General features: G+C 36.7%; 1 protein-coding gene across 3 annotated transcripts in view; it reads right to left on the bottom strand.

The window, feature by feature from the left end:
* Positions 1 to 5,495: 5,495 nt before the first annotated feature.
* CRK (CRK proto-oncogene, adaptor protein) overlaps positions 5,496 to 26,073 on the bottom strand; it is a 36,560-nt gene continuing 15,982 nt past the window's right edge. The window contains exon 3 of one of the 3 annotated variants that reach the window (XM_051992198.1): positions 5,496 to 8,364. In XM_051992198.1, the coding sequence (XP_051848158.1) occupies positions 8,266 to 8,364 (99 nt within the window). In that variant the 3' untranslated portion in view covers positions 5,496 to 8,265. Of the gene's footprint in view, positions 8,365 to 19,592; positions 22,572 to 26,073 lie in introns of those variants that run through there. The other 2 variants (XM_051992197.1, XM_051992199.1) reach the window with 2 other exon arrangements.

The following is a 26,073-nucleotide window of genomic DNA, read 5'->3' as shown; positions in this document are numbered from 1 at the left end:
ACCTATAAGGCTTGCAGGTGACCCAAAAAAGCAATGGAGAAAAGCATGGTGGGTATAAATGGGTTGTAGCACACTTAAGAACAGTTGGCATTTACATAGGGCTTTAAGGTTCACTAAGCTCTTTACAAATATTCTCTCATTTTAACCTCTCAACTCTGTAAAGAAGGTACTATGTTATCCTCATTTTACAACTGAAAAAATCAAGGTAGTCAGAAGTTAAAGGACTTGTTCTGAGTCACACAGCTAGGAAGGAGACACGGGTTCAAATAGGATGTGAACCCAGGTTGTCCTGACTCCTGATCCAGTGTTCTATCCACTGCACCATCTAGCTGTCCCATGAGTTTATTTTCTTTTATTATTATTATTATTAAAGCTTTTTATTTACAAAGCATATGCATGGGTAATTTTTCCAACATTGACCCTTCTATAACCTTTTGTTCCAAATTTTCCCCTCCTTCCCCCCACCCCCTCCCCAACTGGCAGGTAGTCCAATACATGTTAAATATGTTGAAATACATATTAGATGAGTTTATTTTCTAATAGAGGATTAAGGGAATCACAGATTTTGGAAGTTAGTTGGACATCTTCCATCTATTGATTATTTCAGTTTATCTTCTATATACTTTGTCTATACATAGTTTGTGAGTTGTCTCTCTTAAATAGATTCTGAATCTCTGAAGGTCAGAAATTCTTTTGCCTTTCGTTGTATCCTCAGTACCTAACAGTGCCTGATGCACACACACACACACACACACACACACACACACACACACACACACACTTATATATAATTTGGGAGAGAGGGCTTGCTTTAAAATTTTGAAGTCTTTTTATTTTAATTTTTAAAATTCAGTTATATTTTATTTTTAGATCTAAATGATCTCCCTCCCACTTCTCCCACACATAGTAGGTTCTCTTTTTTAAAATAATATTTTAATTTCCCCCAATTACATGTAAAAGCAATTAACATTAAAAAAAATTTTTTTTTTGCGTTTAAAATTCTATCTCTCCCTTCCTTGCCTCCTCCCTCCCTGAGACAGTGAGTAATCTGATAGAGGTTCTACATCTGCAATCATATAAAAACATTTCCATGTTAGTCATTTTCTGTAAAAAGAAAGGAAGAAAGGGAGAAAAGAAAAGAAAGAAGAGTAGAAGGAATGAAAGAAGGAAAGAAAGAAAGAAGAGTATGAGGAAGAAAAGAAAGAAAAAGAAAAAGAATGTTTCAATCTGTATTCAGATACTTAAGTTCTTTCTCAGAAGGCAATACCATTTCCCATGATTCTTTTGGAACGGTCTTGGATCACTATGTTGATGAGAATAGTTATTAACAGTTGTTCATCATTACAATATTATAGTTACTGTGTGCAAAGTTCCCTATTTCTGCTCACATCATATATGTCTTTCCAGATTTTTCTGAAATCTTCCTAATTATGATTTCTTAAAGCACAATTATATGCCCTTAAATACATATATCACAACTTATTCAGCCATTCCACAATTGATGGACATTTCCATTTCCAATTCTTTGCCAACACAAAAAGAGAGGCTATAAATATTTTTGTGCATATTTAAGTCCTTTTCCTTTTCCTTTTTTTTTTTTTTTAAACCTTTTTGTGGTATTTCTGGGTCAAAAGGAATGGACAGTTTTATAGCCTTTGGGTATATTCCAAACTGCTCTCCAGAATGGTGGGACCAGTTCACAACTCTATCAACAATGCATTAGTGACCCAATTTTCCCTTATGTCCTCCCAGCATTTATGGTTTTCCTTTTCTGTCATATTAGCCAATCTGATAGGTGAGAGGGGATAATAACAGGTTTTTAATCAGTGTTTTTTGACCTTCTGATTTGCTGAGTTCGGGAGCCACCTAACCAAACTCTCCCAAAAACCATTCCCACTTTCCATATGAGGGGTGGGAGGAGGAAGGCAAGGATAAGTATTTCTTATAGGGATCTGAAAGAGACTGGTTGACACCATCTTTTCTGGGGATGGAAGTCTTGTTCTCATTGCTGCCATGAGAGCTAGAACTGGACAGGGGAGGTTCAGAGGGGTGGGCACATGCCCACATAGGGGATGGTGGGATCCAATAGTACCAGAAATCGCTGGCTCATGAGGATTGCATCAAAACTGACATAAAGGAAACAGTGAAGGCAGCAGAACCCCAGACATTAAGAGCCTCTGTCTTGCACTGGTACACTCGTAGGCTGCTTGTAGTGCAACATATGGTGACGGCTGGATGGACCTGAGGTTAAGAAGACCTCACTAGCGGTATCATCCTGGGCAAGCCATTTATCTCTCAGATTGTTCATCTGTAAAATGGGAATAATAAATAGCATTTACTTCAGAGATCTGTTTTGAGGATTAAATGAGACAAAATGAGACAAAACACAGTGCACAAAAATTGCTTATTCCCTTCCTTTCCCTTTGGTGGCCCACATAATGTGGCTCCTTGAACCTCCTCAAGCATATTGTCTGGGTAGAACTGTCAGACATGAATACAAATCACATAGGACAAGAAAACACAGTTGAGTCATGATCAGAGTTCTTACAAGGAAGATACACTAATAAGAACAAGGATATGCTTGGATGAACTTGGGGTGCTGAAAGAATAGCCAATAGACAGTTGAAAATGTGGAAATGAAACTCAGAACAAAGTTCAGAGCCGGATAAAGGGGTTTGGAAGACATAGGGTTCCAGATTTACAGCAGGTGCTTTAATTTTATTTCCTCATTTTATAGACAGAGAAACGAGGGCACACCTGGGCCTTTCCAAGGTCATCCGGGTGCTGAGTTGCTTTGAACCGAAGCCCATTTATTACAGACCAAACCAGGCTGCTTATCCATCTAGAGTGAAAACGCCATAAAAATGCGTAAGATTGCCGAAGAGAGGAGAGGGATTAAAAAATATAAAATAAAATCCTGAGAAAATGTTGGGCTAAGACTAGCACCCCAAGTTGAAAATGATCTATTGATTTATATAACTGTTCTTTGAATGTGATCTTTCAGTGAATCTAATGGCTATCATAACCTAAGTAATAATGCTAATAATAATATATTACAAGAGAGGCAAAAAGAAGAGAGAATAGGGAGTCAGGAAGATGTGGACTAAAATTCAATCCCTAATAATCTGGAGGGGAGAACGTGGGCAAATCCACACCCTAACTCTAAGGCTGTAAAGTGCAGAGGAGGTGCCAGTCTTGGCAGAGGGAGTTCCCGAACCAATGAAGTCCCAGATCCACCACAGTTTCAGTTACATTATCTCTTTTGATTCTCATAACTATATTGTATGACTGTGATGATCCCCATTTTACATATGGGGAAACTGGGGCCTTTGTAGGGGAAGTGACTTGTCTAACGCCACACTACTAAGCATTAGAACTTAAATTCCAACCTTGATCATCTGACAAATACAGTAATTTACATAATACATTTTTTCTCAACTGTCCATATTCCTAACTTGTTTATGAGATTATCAATTACGGTTGCAAATTGGTGATCACCACTGGGTCCAGCCAGGCTCCATTTCACTCCCAAACCATCTCTCCAGCCATCATCCTTTACTTTCCTGTTAAAAGCATCCCAGTCACTCTTTCTGGTTTTGTAACTACAATCAAATCAACTCAGTCATTGTTCTTTAATGGGATGGGTTATTCTTCTCTCCCATGGCTAGATTCACCATCTCTGTAACTTTCTAAACCAAGATATCTTCATTAAAATGTAAGCTTTCTTGCAAGAAGCGACTATTCTGGTTTGGTATTTGTAGCCCTAGAGATTAATAAATGTTTTATCACTCAGTTCATATGGAGTATGATTTTCTATTCTTAGTGACTTCATTTGGAATTTTTTTGGCAAAGATACTGGAATAGCTTGCCACTCCCTACTCCAGCTCATTTTGCAGATGATGAAACTGAGGCAAATAGCAATTGCTTCTGTTTTGGCCAGAAATAGCTTGAGAGTCTTCCCACCGCCCCCCTCAGATTCTTTCTTTCTTCCTTTTCTTCTCTCTCTCTTTCTCTCCCTCTCTCTCTCTCTCTCTGTCTTTCTCTCTTTCTTTTTTCCTATAAAAGAGGCTATTATTTGCCTCAGTTCTTTCCTAGTCTTAATCACTGAATGGACATTGCTTCAGTCAAACTGAGACCTGGAAAGATCTTAGCTTAAAAAGCCCACAGCCTCCGGTTAAACTCAGATGGTTCTAGAGAAGAAAAAGGTGCTGTTGACTTTGCACAATTCTCTCACACTTAAATCCAATTCACTTGCATGTCCAGGCTTCATCTCCTGGAGACTTAGTAGATAAATCTTAATCAATTGCCTTCAGTTAGAAAGATTGAGTCACTTATCCAGAATTACTCAGCTAGTAAGTACATAGTCTGAATCTGAACTCAGGACTTGATTCCAAGCTTTCTACTCTATCCACCACCCACTATCCAGGCTGCCTCTAAAACGGGGGTTATGCTGTGTTCTGTGAACTAGATTTTTTAAAAATTGTTTTAGCAATTAGATTTCAATATAATAAAATTTTTATTTATTTTTTTATTTTTAAAGCTTTTTATTTTCAAAACATATGCATGGATAATTTTTCAACACTGACCTTTGCATAGCCTTGTATTCCAAATTTTCTCCTCCTTCCCTCCACCCTGTCCCCTAGATGGCAAGCAATCCAATATGTTATACAAGTTAAAATATATGTATAACTATTTTTTGTTTGTCATTTTATTTTATACATTTAAAGATGTTCTGAGAAAGGTTTCAAGATACAAAAGAGGTGAAAATCCCTGCTCTAGAGAAGATTACCCAAGAGAAAAGTAAAGTTTTACTGAAGTAGGCCAGGCCTATTATACCTGCTGTCATTCCCTGCACTCCCACTTTGGTTTTATGCTCAAATCTGGTACAGGTCATTGTTATTCCCTTATGAACATCAAAAGGCATTTATGTACAGAGCCCTACACCAAGTATGATGGGAAAAATAAAGATTAACTAACGCCTAGAATCTAACTGGATATAACTCACAATCTAGAACGTATGATCCCCCCAGAATGAGGGTAGACTAGATCATGGGAAGTCCTTTCCTCTTGGGCCAGGCTGCCCCTGCCCCTTTTGCCTGACCTTCCTAACAATTCCCCTTACCTCACTCATATGGATACTCAGGTCCAAGGAAAGAATCCCATTTTTCTACTCCATTCCCAATGACTATAGGCCTGGACTTCCAGTATCCTCCCTCTCCCAAAGATCCTAGTCCCCTGGGATGAGAGTATAAACTCTTTGCATGTGACAATCATTTCATGCTTTGTATTTCTAATACCTAGCAGTGCTCCAAATAGAACAGGCAAGGATCAATTAATAATTGATTATATATCAATTATACATAAATATATCAAATAATAAAGAATGAGCAGGAAGTTACCAGTTAGAATCTTTTCAATACAAGTCCTATCAACTACCCTAAAATTAAACTCTAAGGAGCAGGCAATTACCTTAAGTGTAGTAGAAGCACTAAATACCTCTTCCAATTGTCCATTTATTCCCTCAGTACTTAGTAGATAAAGAAATGCATAATGCTTTTAAAATTCATTCCCATATAAATGAGTCTAATTCAAAATGACATGTGAAAAGTGCATTAAAAAAGGTTAAATCCTATCTCCCTCCTAAATTCTTAAACCTTTTCCTTTCCAAGTTCACCTTTTTCTGTTGAGGCCATTACCACATTCCCAATTTCCTTGAAAGGATGTAGAAAAAACATGGAATTTAGGGTCAAAAACCTTGAGTTCAATCAATCTAAGAGTCAATAAATATTTATTAAGCCCCTACTACATGCCAAGCACTGCTAAGCCTTTCAACACAAAAAGAGAGAAAAAACAGTGCCTGCCTTTGGGGAGCTTGCAATTTAATGGTATTTAATGTACAAACAAGCCATATGCAAGATAAAGAACAACTGATTGAGAGAAAAAAGGCACTAGAATTAAGAGAGGCTGAGCAAAAGCTTCCTAGAGAAATGGAGTTTTGAAGGAAGCCAGGGAAAGCTGAGAGATGGGGGTCTTGTTCCTAGGACAGTCAGGAGGCCAGAACTTACTCTCTGTGTCCCAGATCTGGGCTTAGAGTGGAGGGCTCAAGAAAGGATTTATTATTAAAATGGGACTTGAACTTTGCTTTAAATGATAGAGCAAAAGCACAGGACAGCAAGGACTTCAGTTTGGCTGAATAGTAGCACACCTGGAGGAGAAGGAGAAGCAGCAGCAGAAGGAAGAGGAACAGCAGCAGGGGAAGCAATAGAGTACTATTAGTAGTAGTTACTATAGTAATAATATGAGAGAAAGCTAAAAAGCTATGTTGGTGTGAGATTTTAAAGGGCTATGAATGCCAGGATAAAAAGTCACTGAAGAGTTTTAAACAGAATACTCTATATTTGTGAATAAGGAAGGTTAATCTGGCAGAATGGGCTTCAAGATGGATTGGAAGGGGGAGAAATAGAAAGACCACTTAGAAGGCTGCTCCAATAGTCTGGTTGATGGTTTTTTTTGGTCCCTCATTCTCCAAGAGGACCAATGTCATCTGGAGGGTCATGTCTTGACTGGTCAGTGAATTGGATTTAAGCAAGGCCGAACTGTGCCAATCACAGCTTCACTTTCTCTTCTATTTATTGGAGTTTAGTGACAAGACAGGTCAGGACAACTGGCATGGTCCCCTACTAACTTTAGGAACAAAGAGGGTATGATAAATGGGGGAGACCTTATTTTCCCATTTTATTTTTAGTATTTTAAAGCTTTTTATTTTCAAAACATATACAAGGATAATTTTTCAACTTTGACCCTCGCATAGCCTTGTGTCTCAGATTTTCCCTTCCTTCCCCCCACCCCATCCCCTAGATGGAAAGCAATGCAATATATGTTAGACATGTTAAAATATGTTAAATCCAATATGTGTAAATATACTTATACAATTCTCTTGTTGCACAAGAAAAATCAGATCAAAAAGGAAAGAAAATGAGAAAGAAAACAAAATGCAAACATCAAAAAGAATGAAAATGATGTGTTGTGATCCGTATTTAGAACCCACAGTCCTCTCTCTGGATGCAGATGGTTCTCTTCATCACACGATCATTGGAACTGGCCTCAATCATCTCCTTGTTGGAAAGAGTCACATTCATCAGAGTTGGTCGTTGTGTATCATTGATGTTGCTACATACAATGATCTCCTGGTTCTGCTCATTTCACTTCTCATCAGTTCACATAAGTCTCTCCAGGCCTCTCTGAAATCCTCCTGCTGGTCATTTCTTATAGAATATTCCATTACCTTCATATATCATAACTTATTCAACCATTCTCCTACTGATGGGCAGCCACTCAGTTTCCAGTTTCTGGCCACTACGAAGAGGGCTGCCACAAACATTCTTGCACATGTGGGTCCCTCTCCCTCCTTTAAGGTCTCTTTGGGGTATAAGCCCAGTGGAAACACTGCTGGATCAAAGGGTATGCACAGTTTGATAACTTTTTGAGCATAATTCCAAACTGCTCTCCAGAATGGTTCATAGTTCCACCAACAATATATTAGAATGAAAGAGACTTTGATGATCAAATCAGACAAAGGGGAAGAGAAACAGACAAATGTGTGACCATTGCCACTGATGTAGAAGGCATAGGGAAGGCAGATTTTGGACAGAAAAAGAACTATGGAGACTGAATGTAAAACAATATATACTATGTTCACTTCTTTTTTGTTTTTTTTCTTTCCTCTCCCATGGTTTTTCCCCTTTGTTCTGATTTCTCTCTCCCAAAATGATTCAATATATATAAATTTTATGTATATTAAAATAAATTTTTAAAAGTAGAAAAAAAAGAAAAGTTGGGGAGAAGAAAATATATATATATATTTTTAAATGTTAACTTATTTTATTTATTTATTTTTTTAAATAACTTTTTATTGACTGAGCCCATGCCAGGGTAATTTTTTACAGCATTATCCCTTGCACTCACTTCTGTTCCGATTTTTCTCCTCCCTCCTTCCACCCCCTCCCCCAGATGGTAAGCAGTCCTTTACATGTTAAATAGGTTACAGTATATCCTAGATACAATATATGTGTGCAGAACCGAACAGTTTTCTTGTTGCACAGGGAGAGTTGGATTCAGAAGGTATAAATAACCCTGGAAGAAAAACCAAAATGCAAGCAGTTTATATTCATCTCCCAGTGTTCTTTCTTTGAGGGTAGCTGCTTCTGTCCATCCTTGATCAATTGAAACTGAGTTAGCTCTCTTTATCGAAGAGATCCACTTCCATCAGAATACATCCTCAAACAGTATCATTGTTGAGGTATATAATGATCTCCTGGTTCTGCTCATTTCATTTAGCATCAGTTCATGTAAGTCTTGCCAGTGCTGGGAGAGGAAAATATAGAGGAAAAAATTTGATTAGAACATGTTGAGTTTTAGGGACGAGGAGAGAATTCAAATGTGGAAATACTCAAAATGCAGCCTGAACTTAGAAAAGGTCATCTTTTTTTTTTTTTATTCTATTACTAATTCAGTAAAAATACTTTATTTTTCCAGACTCCATCCATATGTTTATTATGCAACATAACAAAACTTCAATTCTTAATTCTATAGTTAATGAAAATTATGACACTGGTTAGTCACGGCATTAATCTAATCTCACAGTCTTGTGTAGAAAGGTGGGGGAGGGTAGTTTTCTTTAGAAGGAAAATGAAAAAAGTGGGAATAGCTCGTTTTGGCAAGAAAAAAAGATATTTTGAAAGAACTTGGCACTGTTCTCTCTAGGAATCCAAATTCTTGAATATTACTGAATCTATGGCCTATGTATTGGAGAAAAAAAAAAAGCAGAGAAGAACAATCAAAGTAAAGAATGCTTTAAAAAAATTTTAGTGAACAGATGTTAAGCAATATTCATTACAACAAAATTCCATTACAGAAAAAGAAGTTGGCCCTTATAGTTTATTGCAAGAGGATTTGACCTATACAACTTTCTGGAATTGTGCTTGGAATTACTTACTTTCCACAAAGGCAGAAAATCAAAATTAGATTTGCCTCTTGCAAATATCTTCCATTATATGTACACACTGTGCTTCCAATGTAAGAGGCATCCAGTCAGCTTTTTGATCTGTTAGTTCTCTGTATCAGTGGAGATGGCAATAGTAACAGATAAGCCCAAACAGTAAGGAATCCCAAATCCTCTCTGCTTCTGGAATCTACTACATTCCAAATTGCAGCAAAGCTATCTTCCTAATTATGCTGTGTTTAGGCTACTAAAAAATTAGTTTACATTCTTGTATGGCAGTGGAGGGAGGAGTCCAGAAATAGTGTGCAAAAATGGGAAGGCAGCCTGATAAAGAACCCATGGTCTGTATTGGACAGCTTCAGTGTCCATAGAAAAACATAAGCAATTTCATCAAAGTCAGTTTGTCTGCGGAATTATTTTTGAGCTTATTCCTTGTTCAAGTTTATGGGTAAAAAGCAGGGGTTCCCATTACATTATTAGGGAAAGATACTAACAGCTGACATTTATGTAGTGTTTTACATTACAAATGGCTAGACAGAAGTTAAGTGCTTGCTGGACTTAATGTCGGAAAACTCTTGAATTTGAATCCCATCTGGAACACTTATCTGCTGTGACCTGGATATGTCAGCTTATGTATCTCAGTTTTAATTTCCTCATTTGCAAGATGGGAAAAGAGCACCTACCTCCCAGGACCGTTTTGAGGATCAAAAAAAGCTACATAATAAATATTATCTTCATTATTATGATGATCATTGCTTATATGACACACCATTGAGGCACATTCTTCAGTTATCATCATACCTATTTTAGAGATTGGACAACAGGCAACTTGATCATTTATTGAGCACCTACTATGTGCCAGACACTGAGCTAAATACATCACTTTCAAGGAGTTCACATTCTAGTGGGGAAGAAAGAATGCAAGTAATTCTGCCCATATGTTAGTGACTCAGCTAGGATCACAGATTCAGTATCATAGAATTCAAATCCAGTTCAAATCCAGTCCCATAGTTGTGGCCCTTGTTGCTTCAACAAATTACTTTTTAAGGGAAAAATTTGGAACAGGTTTTGCAAGGGGCAATGTTGAAAAAATTACCCATATGTATGTTTTGCAAATAAAAAGATATAATGAAAAACAAAAAAAAACCTCACAAATTACTCCTTAGCAGGTTTCATTACTCTCCTCAGAAATATATGAATAAACAAGAATCAGCCCAGTAAACAGGTCTAATGGATGTATAACTTTGGCCTTTGCCATTCAGAGTGCTGAGGGCAGGCACCTGGTCTTATGCTTGTGCCTAGCTAGAAGGTTCTTATAGAATATATAGAATTATACAAGAAAGATCACAATATCACCAACAATGATGACTCAGTGGTTTTCCCCTTTGCTCTGATTTTTCTTTCCCAACATGATTCATAAAGCAATGTATTTTAAAACAAACTAATTAATTTTTAAAAAGTGCTGCATTCAATATGCCAGCAAATTGGGAAAATCAATAGACCACTGGATTGGAAAAGACTTTTTACATCTCAATCCTAAAGAATGACAAAAACAAGCCAAATTGCTGAACAACTAACTGCACTCATTTCCCGTATCAGCAAGATTATGCTTAAGATTCTACAAATGAGATTTTAGTAATAAGCTTAATAAGAATTGCTGGAAGAATAAGCAGAGGAACTAGTGACTAAATTACCAACATTTGGTGGATTATGGAGAAATCAAGAGAGTTCCAGAAAAAAATCTACTCCTGCTTTATGGACCTAAACCTTTGATCACAAATCACAACAAAATGTGGCAAATCCTCAAAAAGATAAAAGTGCCAGATCATCTTACTTGTCTCCCTAAAAAAATCCATATTCAGGTCAAGAAGCAACAGTCAGAACCAAATGTGCACCTGACTGATTTAAGATTGCAAAAGGAGGACCTGATTTTAACTTATATCCAGAGTACATCGTGCAAAATGCCAGGCTGATTAACCAAAAGCCAGAATCATGGCTGCCCAGAGAATTATCAACAAATTATCAGATATACAGAAGATACCTCTCTAATGACAGAAAGTAAAGAATTAGAAACCTGAAAGATTGGTGGAATAAAGCAGGAAAATACCGGTTCTCCTAACTTCTCCCGCAAACAATATCAAATACCCCCTCAGAAGAGAACTTTGAACAGCAGAAATAATGAAAAGTCAGGGTAAAGCAATTGTTCACCTAAGACAACCTGGGAGGCCTTAGGAAAGACCTGACCTCCCAGGCCTGTGACTGGGCCAGTTTGAAGTGTAAACACTGCCAATAAGCAGCAAGCCCTGGGGCGGCTGTGAGGGGGGCAGGAACTTTCTGCTCAGGCTTGGTGGGTAGGACAGCTGGGGAAGGGAGCCTGCACAGGGGCTGGACTCCCACCTAGAGGGGCTGACCTGAGTCGTCCCAGCCTGAGGAGGCCACGAGGCAGTGAATTCTGCCACAGAGGGCCAGGATCCTGGGGGCTGCAGGCATTTGCAGGCTAGGTGAAGGGGAGCTAAAGCTTCCAGCTTGGGGGAGAAGAACAAGCCTTGTTCGCAGAGACAGCCTTGTTGGGGGCCCTAGTCATGGCTCAGGGGCAGAGAGGAATACCTGAAGTCAGGTGCCCACAGAGCTGAGAGAACAACAGCACCAAAAAACTTCAGTGAGATGTTATCACCCATACCTCCTGGCTAGAGCCTGATTTTAACACAAAGTTAAGTGACAAGAAATAAACTCCGGCTTGCTCTCTCTTTTTTTAAACTTAATTTTTCTTGAGGGTTTTTATTTTCATTAGGGTGGGAGATCTAAATTTTCTTTCATAAAAGTCATGGAAATGTTTTGCATAACTTCACATGTGATTTCTTAATTGTTGGTGGGGAAAAGAAAGAGAACCTAGAACTCAAAAAATTTTAAAACAAATGTTAAAAAAATTTGTTTTAAATGTAACTGGAGAAAAATATTAAATAAATAAATCAAAAACAACAACAAAGAAACAAACTGCTAACAATGATGTTAATAAGAATAATAATAAGCAAAAAAAAAAAAAAAAAAAAAAAGAACCCAACTATAAGTAGCTGCTATAGTAATAGAGATGATTGGGGTTTAAACTCAGAAGATATTGAACTTAAAATAGCTATTTCTATCTTAAAACAAAAAAGCAAAGTAGCTACAAACCCAAAAATAATTTTTAAAAAAGTTTAAGAAGGATTTTAAAAATCAGAGAGGTTAGGGAAAAAAAAAAAAAAAAAACCAATAATGGGCACAGTGGATAGAGCACCAGCCCTGAAGTTAGGAGGACCTGAGTTCAAATCTTGTCTCAGACACTCCTGGCTGTGTGACCCTAGGCAAGTCACTTAATCCCAATTGCCTCAGGGGGGAAAAAAGGAAAGAAGAAAACAAAAACAAAAACAAATTATGTCAAACTAATTCCATTTCCTTAAAAAAAATAATAAAACAAAATCAAAAGAAAGAACAAATAGAAAGAATGTGAAACATTTCATTAGAAAAGCAACTGACGTGGACAACAGATCAAAGAGAATACAAAAATTATTGGACTAACTGAAAGTTATAATCAAAGTCAAAGTCTAGATACTATACCTTATAAGATAATAAAGGAAAATTATCCTTTCTTAGAATGAGAGGAAACAGATCAAAGAGAATACAAAAATTATTGGACTAACTGAAAGTTATAATCAAAGTCTAGATACTATACCTGATGAGATAATAAAGGAAAATTGTCCTTTTTTAGAATGAGAGGAAAAAATAGGAAAAACCCAGCAATCAACACCTGAAAGAGATCCCAAAATGAAAGCTCACAGGAATACCATAGCTAAGTTTCAAAGCTCCTAGGTCAAGGAGAAAATCCTACAAGCAATTAGAAAAAAATACTTTAAATACTGAGGAATTATAGTCAGCATTACACAAGATTTAGCTGCTTCTACATTAAAAGATCAAAGGTCATGGAACAATATATTTTGTAACAAAGGAGTTGGACTTGTTTGTCCTTCATTCCCCAATCTCAGGGAGGTTGAAGCCATGACATAAATCAATTGGATGGAAGGAGGGAGGGCTGGGCAAGGTCACCTGCCTCACTTTCTCCTCCTGAGACATCTGGGTCTAGTGGCCAGATGTCATCTGGATCACTGGAGATGATTCTAGATGCAGTGGGAGTCCTTGGCCTTTGTAAGTCTTTTTTTTCCCCCTAAAGTCAGTTAAACTTTCCTGAGTCAGTTAAACTCAGGCAACCACCCAGTTAGTGATTAAGACAAGAAAGAATGAGGCAAAGAATGGCCTTTTTCATCTAATTCTTCCCCTCCCTCTAATAAAAAAAAAAAAAAAAAAAAAAAAAAAAGGCAACAAATCTGGGAGGATTTCTAACCAAAAGAGAATTATTATTAACATTCTGTTTATGTCAATCAGGGCCCAAATCAAGTGCATACAGCCTTGGCCTGGGACCTTTTATTGGCCAATCAATGAGAGTCTGAGTGTTTTGAGTTTATGGCAAACTGTTATCCTAAATGAAGGGAGGAAATGAAACATTTAAGAAACTAAAGGGCTTTCAGGTGTGAAGAAAGAGCCAGAACAAATGGTAAACATTAAAAAAAAAACCTTTAAATAAAGTCAGAATCTTTTCTTATATGGGAAAATGTTATCTATAAGTCTTAAGAATGTTATTATTACTTGGATAATTTAAAAGAGCATACATCCAAAGAAGGCTTGAGATTGAGTTGAGTATGAGGGAACGATGCTTAAAAAATAAAATTTGGTGAGGAAAGAGAAGATGGAGCAATTATCTCACAGAAATGAGTGTGAATGGAAGAACTGCTACAATTGAAGTAGGAAGAGGTAAAGAACTGGTAGTGCTAGAACCTTCTCATCTGAACTGGCATAAAGAGGAAATAACACACATAAGTCTTCTTAACATCCAGAGAAATCGGATGAGGGTTGGAAAAGGGAGACATTTGGAAGGGTGGGGAAATTAAGCAATAGGAAGGGAAGAAAGGAATTCTTGGAAGGGATACAGATTAAGAAGGCAGTGATTAGAAGTCAATTAGATTTTCGAGGAGAGATAGATTAAAACGAGAAAAGAAGGATAAAGTGACAATAGGATGGAGAAAACTGTTTAAGTCGTAATTATAATTTTTAATATGAATCCATAAAGTAAAAATGAATAGCAGAATGAATTAAAAACTAGAATCTGACAATATGTTGTTACCAAAAGACACATTTTAACATTTGAGATACATAACAGAGTAAAAATAAAGGGCTGGAAAATGCTTTTAGCTGATGCAAAAAGAACAGGGGTAACAATCATGATTTCAGACAAACTTAAAGCTAAAACAGATTTAATTAAAAGAAAAAAAGATACTTTATTGAATAAAAGATACCATAGAAAATGAGGTAGTTACAATTCTGAACCTATAAGCACCAAATGTTATAGTATCCATATTTTTAAAGAAAAAGTTCTAGGATATACTGCAACCCATTCAACATGTAAAGGACTGCTTGCCATCTGGGGGAAGGGGTGGAGGGAGGGAGGGGAAAAATCGGAACAGAAGTGAATGCAAGGGATAATGCTGTAAAAAATTACCCTGGCATGCGTTCTATCAATAAAAAGTTATTTAAAAAAAAAAAAGAAAAAGAAAAAGTTAAATGATCTACAGTTGAAAATATAAAACTATCTCTTTGCAGATGCTATGATGACATATTTGGAAAATCCTGGAGATTCAACTAAAAAGTCAGTTGAAACAACTTTAGCAAAGTAGGAGGATACAAAATAAACCCATATAAATCATTAGCCTTTCTATGTGTCACCAACTAAACCCTACTAGAAGAGATCTCTTATAGATAACCCCATTTAAAATAAGTATAGATTGTATAAAATATCTGTGGGCAACTATCTGCCAAGACAAACATAGGAACTACATGAGCATAATCATAAAACATTTTTTTATACAAATAAAGTCAGATTTTAAAAGCTGAAGAAATTTTAATTGTTCAGGGGTAGGTAGAACCAATACAATAAAAAGACAATTCTACCTAATATACTTATAAGAAATAGAAAAGTGGAACAATGGATCAGAGTAGACATACAAAACAGTAGAAAATTATAGTAACCTTGTCTTTACTGTAAAAATTTAAGCTTTTGGGATAAGAATACACCATTTGATTTTAAAAAAACCTGGAAAATAGCTTGGCATAAATTGGGTATAGATCAACATATTACACCATTTACCAAGATAAGGTAAAAATGGATACATGATCTAGGTATAAAGGAAAAACATCTAGAAGAATATGGAACATTTTACCTATTAGACTTATGAATAGAATAATAATTTATAACTATAAAAGAGAGAACACTGTAAAATATATGATAATTTTGATTACATTAAATTTTTTAAAAGTTTTGTACAAATAAAATCAACATAGCCAGGATTAGATGCTAAGCAGAAAATTGGGGAAAAAATTTTATAGACAATTTATATAGAGAACTTTATAAGAATATGAGTCATTTCTTAACTGATAAATGGCCAAAGGATGTAAACAGGCAGTTTTTCAATAGTCATATGAAAAACATGCTCTAAATCACTATTAGAGAAATGCAAATTATAACAACTTTGAGGTATCTCACACCTATCAAACTGGATGTAATAATAGAAAAAATAACAAATATTGGAGGAGATATGGAAAATTTGTTACATTAATAGGCTGTTGGAATTATGACCTGATCCAACCATTTTTGGAGGACAATCTAGAACCATGCCCAAGAATTATAAAACTGTGATTCAGCAATACCATTTTTAGGTCTGTTTCCCAAGGTGATCAGGATAAAAAGAAACGAACCAATGTTATAATTTTTCTTTGGGGTAGCAAAGAACTGAACATTGAGGGAATTATCAAATAGGGAATAAACAGGTTATAGTATATGGATGAAATACTGTATGAAATAAGCTGATTGATTTTAAGAAAAAGCATGGATTTACACAAAATAATGAAATATGAAGTGAGCAGAACCAAGGCATTATTACATATGGTAACAAGAATATTGTGCAAAGAATTGTGAACAATTAAGTTATTCTATGTATTACTCAAATTAACTATGAAGAACCTGACAGAAGATGCTATACAATTCCAAAGAACTGATAAATGAAAGTGTGCATAGTATGGTTTTTATAATATATATTTACAAATCTGCATCAAATGGTAGCCTAGTATAGGATGGAGAGAGAGAGCATGAAATTTTAAATGTGACCAAAAACAAACAAATACTTTACAATTAAAAAAATATCTTAAGAAGCTCCTTAATGAGAGAGAAAGAGGCAAGTGTAAAAGCCAGCTTGAAGTTTAACATAAAAAAAAAAAAAAACTAAGATCTTGGCAACTGATCCCATCACTTCCTGGCAAATAGTGGGAGAGGAAATGTCAAATTTTATATTCTTGGGCTCAAAGATCAATATAGATGACAAATGCAGCCGATTTCTCCTTGGAAGAAGAGCTATGGCAAATCTGAATGGCACACTAAAAAGCAGAGACAATACCTTTCCAATCAAGGTTTGTATATTCAAAGCTCTGGCTTTTCTAGCAGCAATGTATGGCTGTGAAAAGTTGGAACTATAAGCAGAACTGAAGCTTTTAAGTTGTGGTGCTGGAGAAGAATTTTGAGAGTCTCTTGGACAGTAAGGAAATCTTGAATGAATTGAATACTTAAACGAATTCATACTATTTACTGAAAGGTCAGATACTGAAGCTGAAACTGAAATATTATGTTGGGGAAAATTAAAGGCAAAAGAAAAAGGGAACAGCAGAAGATGAGATGGACGTTATGGAAGCAATGAACATGAATTTGGATAGACTTGGGTAGATATGGAGGACGGAAGGACCCGTGGTTCATGGGGTCATGAAGAGTCGAGCTTGACTGAATTGACCAACTAGAGAGAGTTCTTGTAATTTGTTTATTGATTGTTCAGATCATGATGTAATCATCAATGTGAAGTAAATAAGTTTAGAAGGAAAAGACCTCCCTCTAGTGATACCAGACAAATACTTCAGATCTGAAGCCCACTTCTGTTTAGCCACGTTGTGATTTAACATTCTGTCCTCCATGAAGGTCTTATGTTGGTGTGTCTGAGTGGCATCTAACTGATCCTGGGTCCTCGAGAACTGTACCAATAGAATGCAAAGTCTCTAGCACAAAGTTTCTCAAACTATGGGTCACAAAACCACATGCAGTCATGTAACAAAATGGGGAGCACAATACATTTCCAACAGTAAAACTATCTGCTTTCTTGAGGAATTACAAAAATGAATGTTGAAAACTATCTTGACATGTTTTTGGAAAAATTAACTACTACTGAGGGAAAAAAACAGTAAAAGTTATCAAATATTCCTCTAAGATTTAATCTTTTTTAATTAAGGCTTTTTATTTTCAAAATATATACATGGAAAATTTTTGACACTCACCCCTACAAAACCCTGTGTTCTAATTTTTTCCCTCCCTTCCCCTCACTTCCTCCCCCAGTCAGCAAGTGATCCATAATATGTTAAACATATGCAATTCTTCTATACATATTTCCACAAATATGCTACACAAGAAAAATAAGATTTAATTCTTTATGTAAAAAAAGCACATTCATTTGATTAGTATACAAATTTGCTTTTGTCTTTAATAAATGATAACTTATATGCAGACCAAAGAATTGTTTTAAGATAAATTTATGATTATCAGTAAATGTGTGCATAAAAATTTCTTGGGGAAAATGGGTTGAGTGGAAAAAATTTAAGAAGCCTTTCGCTAGAAGGCGCTACTCCATTGGAAAGCATATGACTGAAGACTGACTGAGGACAAGGTGATCAAGGGATGACTCTTGAATAAAGATAGGCTTGTCAGACTCTAGGGAAGGGATCTCTTTAAATACAATCTCTTCATTTCATGGATCAGGAAATGTGGGCCAGAGACGTCTTGTCTCTAATTTCTGTTTTAGCAATGTGACCTTGGGTGATTCTACACTTGTATAGTCCATTAATGATTCCATTAAAAAAAAAAAAAAAAAAAAAGCAATCACTGGACTAAATACCAGGAGACCTGGGTTCTTGATCTTGTTTTGAGGAATAACTATGAGTCACAATATATAGTCTACATATAAAATCTAAGTATTTTTATGGTTACCAAGCACTTATGCCCATTATCCACTTTGGCATAGGTAGTGCAAATAATTACTCCTATATTGTAGATGAGAAAACTGAGGATCATAAGGCCTTGGAACTGGAAATCACTAAATTCAGGGGCCATAGCATGGGACAACATGAGGTGAGACTCTGGAATCAGAAGACCTCAGTTCAAACACGGCTTCTGTGATTTCCTACCTGCATGACCCAGAATTCATCACTATTCCCAAACCTTGGTTCTTCATCTGTACAATGTATCTCTGAGGTCTCTCCCACCTGTAAATCTAAGACACTAAGCTAGGAATGGACTGACCTACCTTGTTTTGTCCCTAGTAACTCAGATCTCCTCCATACAATCTGCATCGGCAGGGGTACCCACAGGGATGAAATCACAGCCCCTTGTGGCTCATTTCCTGATGGCTTCTTGAGGTAGACAGCAGTACATGTGCTTCGTTACTCCTCCCTCCCTCATCGACCTAATTCAGTACAAATTAAACACCTTGCTATAGACCTATAATAAAGGATTACATCAGTTTACACAATCCTTAAGTTTCTTCCAGTGGGGTGGGGGGGAGGAAGGAAGGGGGGAATGAGGCTTTTGAAATTTTAAATTTGGAGACTGAATCTGGTTTTCTTGTGGATGCTCAAAGGTCTTCGAAACACAAGTCAATTCTTCTAACAGCTTATGAAAAGAACTAAGAAAGGGGAGGTGCATTAAATGGCAGGAGTTCAGATAGGCCCATAGCTCCCCTAATCATCGTCTCAAAGGTACTAGAGATATTAGACCATATGCAAGCTACCCAGATATAAATCTTTGTATTTAAAAACCCAGCTCCTTTATGCTGTTTATCTATAGCAAAGCAATTTATAGGATGTAAAATTGAAAGGGCCCTCATTTTACAGCATGGTGTGGAGGACCAAGGAAGAGTAACATTTAATATTCAACTAAACAAAACCTCACCATCCCTTTCTGTCATCATTTATTCATCAAATCCTTGCTTCTCAAGGTGCCCTTCAAATAACCATTTCTTGCCTTCAGGGGATAATTGAAAATAGCTCTTCCAAGAAACCCCCAATTAACTTTACCTTTAATCTACATTCCTCTGTCATTTTTCTGTTTGCATTCTGTTGGAAAAATTCAGAGTTGAGACCTCAGTGGCTACACAGGGCAACATAAACCTTCAAGAATTCCTCCTCCAAAAAAAGCTGTCCAGTCTCTAAGTCCAAGACCTCTGGGGAAGGCTAATCCATCACCTCCCAAAGGTTCCATCACCAGACTTCTGCCTGTTGTTTTAGGCGGCTTTGATTTTGGTGCAGGCTTTCTTCCACAGGGCAGGTTTCAAGTATTTGATGCCAACTATTATACATCCCCAGTCACTCTTGGATTAATCTGTATGTAAAATGAAGTTGTCTTGTAACTGTACCAAGGTTGTTGTATCTTTTTTATTGTCATTTGTGTGTATTAACTTGTAGAAACTTCAAAGATAAACTCTTCCCCCAAAAGATCATCGATAACCAAGCCAATCATTTGGCCATATTTTTATTTACTACATATATAAACATATACATTACATGCTACAAAAAAAATTTTTTAAAAATTTTTTAACTGTCAAGAAAGTGTATAGTGTTATAATACAATGGCACATGTTTATATTTTGTTTCAAATTGGTTTGCTTATCACCCTTTCCAAACCATTTACAGTGAAATGTTACTAAAGGATAATTAAAAATTATCTATTTGCATTATTAACAAAAAGAATTCCAACAAATTAACCAGAATTAATCATGTCAAACACTAATATTGAAAGAATGGGCTTTGCTGAAAGATTATATAAAACATAGCAGCCAATTTAGATTTACTTTTGCTCTGTGATGTAATGCACATTTGCAATTAAATAGTGTACTAATATTTTGCTTCCAGAGAGTATTTATAGAAGACATTTGATTTCTTAAGGTCCAGCAACTGCCCATGCACAACCAAATCTTAATGCTGCAATAGAAGAGTCCCTGCTTTTATGGTCACGATCAACCATGATTTGGGCAAAAATGTGAGTCCCAATAATTTTGCATGTGATAAAATCATATAACCATTACAAGCCAATTTAAAAGTCAAATGCAAAGCAAAATACAAAATTCCCCATCGGGTCTGACAGTTTTCTCCACAAAGATTCCAAATAGCTTACTTGTGGGGAAATAGCACTGAATTAATATGCATTTAGGTTTTAAAAATCTGTGCTCATTCACTGAAACCTGACTAACCAATTAGACAAAGCAGAACAAAATGAGTTAAATCGAGTAATTCAATCATTTACTGAGTGCCTATGTGCGTAGCATTATGCTAACACATAAAGAAAAGCTGAAGATTAAAGATCTCTCAAGTTTTACTGTAGTGTGAGGTAAAACTATTATCTTAATTACAGTCAATTCAAATTTGCATTGGATTCTCTCACTAACCCAAGGCTTCCCCCCACTTGTCACATAGCATGATTCTGGGATGCTTGCTTTCCCTTTACCATCTTTTGGCATGCTCAGTGATCACACTCATCTTTTATTAATCTATGAAAACATGATTAGGAAGGTAAACAATTTAAAAAATCTAATAAAACATGTGTTACAAAGCCAAATATAAATGTTTTTATGTTATCCACACCATTGTTCCTTACAATTAAGCAGGGACAAGTGGGAATCGATTGTCCTCCACTGGCTTCAACTCACGTCCCTCTCAGGGGAAATACTGTAAAATCACTTCCTTGTTTTGAGGTGTGTCTCTGACACATTAAAAAAAAAAAATTATAAAAGCCTCATGATCAATCAACAAGCATTTATTAAGCACCTTCATGTACCAGGCACTATGTTCCGTGTTTGTGTATTCAAAGTGTTCTGGAACATTTTTGGTCATTACTGTGTACTTGGAACAGCTCACTCCATAAGAAAATCACCAATATCATCGTTAGTAAGGTTTGTAAACTACATCTGCACACAAAGAAAAACAATGCCAGCTGACAATTCAGCCAGTTTACAATATGAACTAGTTCAAGCACGGATCTGGCCCATGTACAATGAATGGTTCATCCACAAGTTGTTGTCATGATTGGTTTAGAAGCACTGCTCCAAGCACTAAATCCTGCTGCCTTGAATGCAGGTTACACATAAGCAGAAGACTGGACTTGGCCCCAAAACCTTTCATGGAATAGTCTTAAGTGATTGGTCCTTCCACTCCAAAGACTGTATCCAGGAATTCAAGAGATTTCCCCTTAGGCCTCAGCTCAGGCCCTAACTGGGCCAAATAAGTGTAAGTGAAGTTCCTGATACTTGGGACCCTTCTGTTCCCCTTAGGAGGGAAGGTGGGGCCTGTCTGTCTACTGAGTCAAATACTGGCTTAAAGCTATGTGCTGATGAGTCCAGAGCTCTGCACATTCTACTTCACAACTGGTTCTCAAACCTACAGGTCTCTTAAGTTACAAATCTGTAGGTTTAGGGGAAAAAAGAATGCCATGTGTTAGCAGAACAAATTTAATATTAAATCAATCCTAAGAAAAAATAAGAAGCATTGACTAGAAAGGAAGACATATGCCTCGAGTAGTGTCCTCAAAATTCTTAGGATCTGAAATGTCAGACTATGTCTTACAGTGGTCATTTTCTGTAAATTACAAAGCAATCCCAAAGGGCAAGGTAACCTTTTTTAAAAGTTCCTAATCACATTGTGCACAATTTCTTCATGATGAAAAAATACAGTCTATAGCCATTTATGGTATGGATTGAGAATGAAAACACAAAACCACAAAGTAAATAAGGATAATAACCAGGATGCACCACTCCTACCTGTCCATCAATTTTCCTAAGGTTGATTTGTTTTGCCTGAGAGTAAGGGAGCAAGCTATTTAATCTACATGACTGATTTGGGAGAAAAAAAAAACCCAACCAAAATTCAGTGTTGAACATAGTGATGCTGCTTGCTCTCCCTCACGCAATGCAGGCAGGGTAGAACAGTATGCCTGACCAACAGCCATTACTACCTACGATCAGTGATTTTCTAAGTTGACCCAGAAGCCATCCAATTTCGTACCCTGAATATTTTGAAGGTTAGGCATGGAGTAGTTCAGTCCCAGGAGATCACGGGTAATGAATGCTTATATATAAACTATACTGCTTTTGACATCAGTAGGAAAATTGTATAGATGGCAGTTGGAAAAAAAAACAAAACAAAACAAAACAAAAAAAAAAAAAAACTGAGATTGTTCCCATCTGTCAGCAAAACTGTTGAGCTACACTCAGCTGAAGTCCTCGTCAGGATTCTGTTGATCCAGCAGGCGGACATGCGTGAACGGAAAGTGCCCGTGTTTGCCATTACACTCCCCTTCCCACTGGCCACTCACATTAATCTTCGTGACCTTTACCAGCTCACCGACCTGCAGGATGAGAACAAGGAAAGCACTTTATTATAGTTTAAGAATGGATGCTAACAATCTCAGTACTCTGGTTAGGAAGACCTTCCCATGTGATCATGTTGGTGCCGACTTGGCCAAAAAAGTTTAGGCACTGCCTCAGACAGCAAGTTGCCAGCAGCTCAGCCTCATTTACCAGACTGATTTCTAATGGCTAATACAAAAGGGGTATGTTTAAGAGATACCAAGAACAGAAGAAAAGAGAAAACAATCCTGGAAAATATTCTGTAGAATTTCAAATGTCTCAAGATAAAATCATTTAACAAGAACTGTCTTTCAACTACAACATTAGCCTAAATTTCTAGCTTGTACACCCAGGGTCCAATTCAGTGTAGCATACCTACACATGCTTACGCAGCCCAAACAAACTTCGAGAACTACTGCCCTACTTGACCAAAATCTACCAGGCTTAAGGGACCTCAGAAGAAGGAAAGCAAAATCAATTTTGCCATGCACTCCTAATTCAAAGAAAGAATGATAAAATGGTTTCCTCAATAAACTTCATTCCACATCTATAGATAAGGAGTAGCCCACCTATGATGGCTGCATCCCCTTCAGCTCAGTACTTCCTGTAGCCATACTATAAAGTATCTTGGAGACTGTTCTCTAATGTGACTTCTAGTCTTATACTTTCATTTTCCAGCAGAGACAAATTTTTCTTTTTCTTGCTTTGCCTTTTTAAAAGCTTCTAACATTCAGATGGCTTAACGGATCACACACTACACTGTCCTGCTTTGAGAGAGAGAAATCTACCTAATCATATATCCTTACCTGGGTCAGGAATATTGAAGGCTGGCAAGATTAAAGTCATATGGTTATCTGAAACCTCCACAAAAATCATTTAATTACTGATATCTTAAAACAAACAAACAAAAAAAAAAACCACAGGAGATCTAAAGGTAAAAACTAATTTTCTAACCATGAACAAAGAAAAAGTTCAATCTAAGCATTCAAATAGTGTTAAATAATACAGATTTAATCAATCGGAAGGTAAAAGATGCTCAATGTTATCAACTTTAGAATTTCAGTCAAAACTTGTTAAACACCTACTACATATTAAGCACCATGTGAAGCACTAGAAACAAACAATTCCTGCTCTTAAGGAGCTTCCTTTCTATAAGGGAAAAATATTACTACAGATCAGTACACACAAACCAATCACCAGAAGGAGAATCAGAATGGCCATTCTGGGAAAATTAGCACTTAAGCCAAATTCTGAAAGAAGCTAGTCAGTCTACGAGGAGAGATAAAGAATCATCCTTGGCACAGAAAATAATGGAAATCCACTGGTAATGTTTTAAGCAAGAAAGTGACATGTTTAGACTAAGGCAAAGAAACTAGCAGGAGGCTCCCTGCAATAATCCAGGAGAGAGATGACAGCTATATAAATGCAGGAATTTCAGAGGTGAGCCGCTGCAGATGCAGAATCAAAAAGAGGTGGCAACTAATTGGACTTGTGAAGGAGGAAAAGGGAAGAGTGAAGAATATAGGTAGCTGGAAAGATACATTCAGTGATTAACCTTCAAAAGGATTCAAATCAGTAAACTGAATGATTAAACTGCTACAAAAGTTAGTTCACTGATGACTTCTATAGAGCAATAATAGTTAAGCACTGGTACAATACATTTAGAGAATAGATTGGGGTATGTGGGGCAGTGGAAAGGGAAGAATGGGATTGAAGGAGAAGTTTTTAATATGTGTATGTACATACATACACACACAGTAACTAGTTTATAAAAAGTACTTTTATTAGTTCAAGAACCCCAAATATTTTCTGCTTATAAAATAGATGGTACAATATAATGGTCATGAGCTCAGGGGCAGTATGACCAGAGACAAATCATTTGTGACTCTGGGTCCTCTTCGCTCACCTATAAATCAGGTTTAGATTAGACAAACTTAAAGGTGAAGTCAATAATCTCTTATTAAAGGCCTACTATGTATAAAGCACTGTGCTAAGTGCAAAGCAAGGCACCAATGCTCCCTGCTCTCCAGGAGCTAAGTCTAATGGGAGAAGGCTAGATGCAAAAAACTACCTTCAAACAAGATACAGGATTAGTTGGGAGATGATTTTAGAGGAAAGGTATTAAATAAGGAAGGCTGAGAAAGGTTTCTTACTAAAGGTAGAATTTTAGAGTCAAGAGGATGAGAAGAGTTCCAGCCATGAGGGAAAGTCAGTGAAAATGCTACAAGTCAGGACACAAAATTTCATATGAAAAATCAGCAAGCCAAGGAGGCCAGTGTTCTTTTTTGTTCTAACATTACTCTAGAACCTTATGATTTAAGAGAGATAAAGGCCTTGGAGGAGAGATTGGGGGTATTATGAGGAACTTATTTCCTAACGTTTTTTAACTTGAGGTAAAAAAAAACAAGTCCTTCTAGGAAATTAACATTTCTGGGGGAACAAAAACAAATTTATTGATCCTGTTGTTAACCTTGGAAACAGACAAATAAGGGTATTCCAGGACTCTGAGCCTAATTTCAGTTAATAAAAGGTGGACCTAGAATCTGGATCTCAAGCCTTTCCCTAGAATTTGACCTCATTTCTCACATAAGTTTATCAAGTACCTTAGACCATGATTTCCCAAGAACAGTCCAGGAACCCTGAAATGTGCTCATATGGGGATAAGAAAATTAATTAGCTCAATCTGTAGATACTGAGAAAAGAAAGAAATTCTGGATAAAAGGGGACTTCTCGGGGCATATGTCTGCTGGAGTGACCCAAACAGCACTCTGACTTTAGTTTCTTCCCATTTATATTAGCTCAGTGCTAACTCACCAGATTTTTATTGCTGCCATTTCACCATTTTGGGGAACATCTCTGCCTTGCCATACTTCTTCAGCCAAGAAGCCAAAGCTTCTTCAATGTGTGATCGTTTAGATACAGCTATTACCCCCCTTCCCTCTCCCCATGGTACAAGTCATAGAAATTAATGCCTCTGGTCTGACAGTCACATGCTGTATTAAGGTCAAACTACCACCAAGTACATTCCACTTACCCTTTTTTGTTTGTCATTTATTTACAGCTTTGACAAGCATCCACTGGATGCCATTTGCAGAGTAATATAAAACGACACCCGTCCCTTGACTCAGAAGACTGACATTCTGAAGGAGGGGCTGAATGGAATAGTGGATAAGAGGGCAGAGATGACCAAGAAAACAGATGATAAAATACACTTCCCTCCCTTGGCAGCATGGAAGAAGAGATATAAGACACATTCCCCTTATTGGTCAACTTTGCTTGTCTGATTTCCTCTAAAAGTGAAACTTCAGTGGTTATCATGAAATGATCTATGTTTAAAAAAAAAAAAAAAGCATCAATAAAGCTTATAAAGAAAATGGAGTTCAAAACTCTTAGTTCTAACTAGCTAAGACCTCCAGATCTGAGTTACTTTCTTTCTCGACACCTGAGCTTAATGAACAAGTTTGTATTTTATGTTCCCATATGTTCAAAATTCTGAGGTGA

Source organism: Antechinus flavipes, chromosome 4, assembly GCF_016432865.1.
Source record: "Antechinus flavipes isolate AdamAnt ecotype Samford, QLD, Australia chromosome 4, AdamAnt_v2, whole genome shotgun sequence".
Lineage (NCBI taxonomy): Eukaryota > Metazoa > Chordata > Mammalia > Dasyuromorphia > Dasyuridae > Antechinus > Antechinus flavipes.
This window is presented reverse-complemented; position numbering and strand designations above follow the sequence as displayed.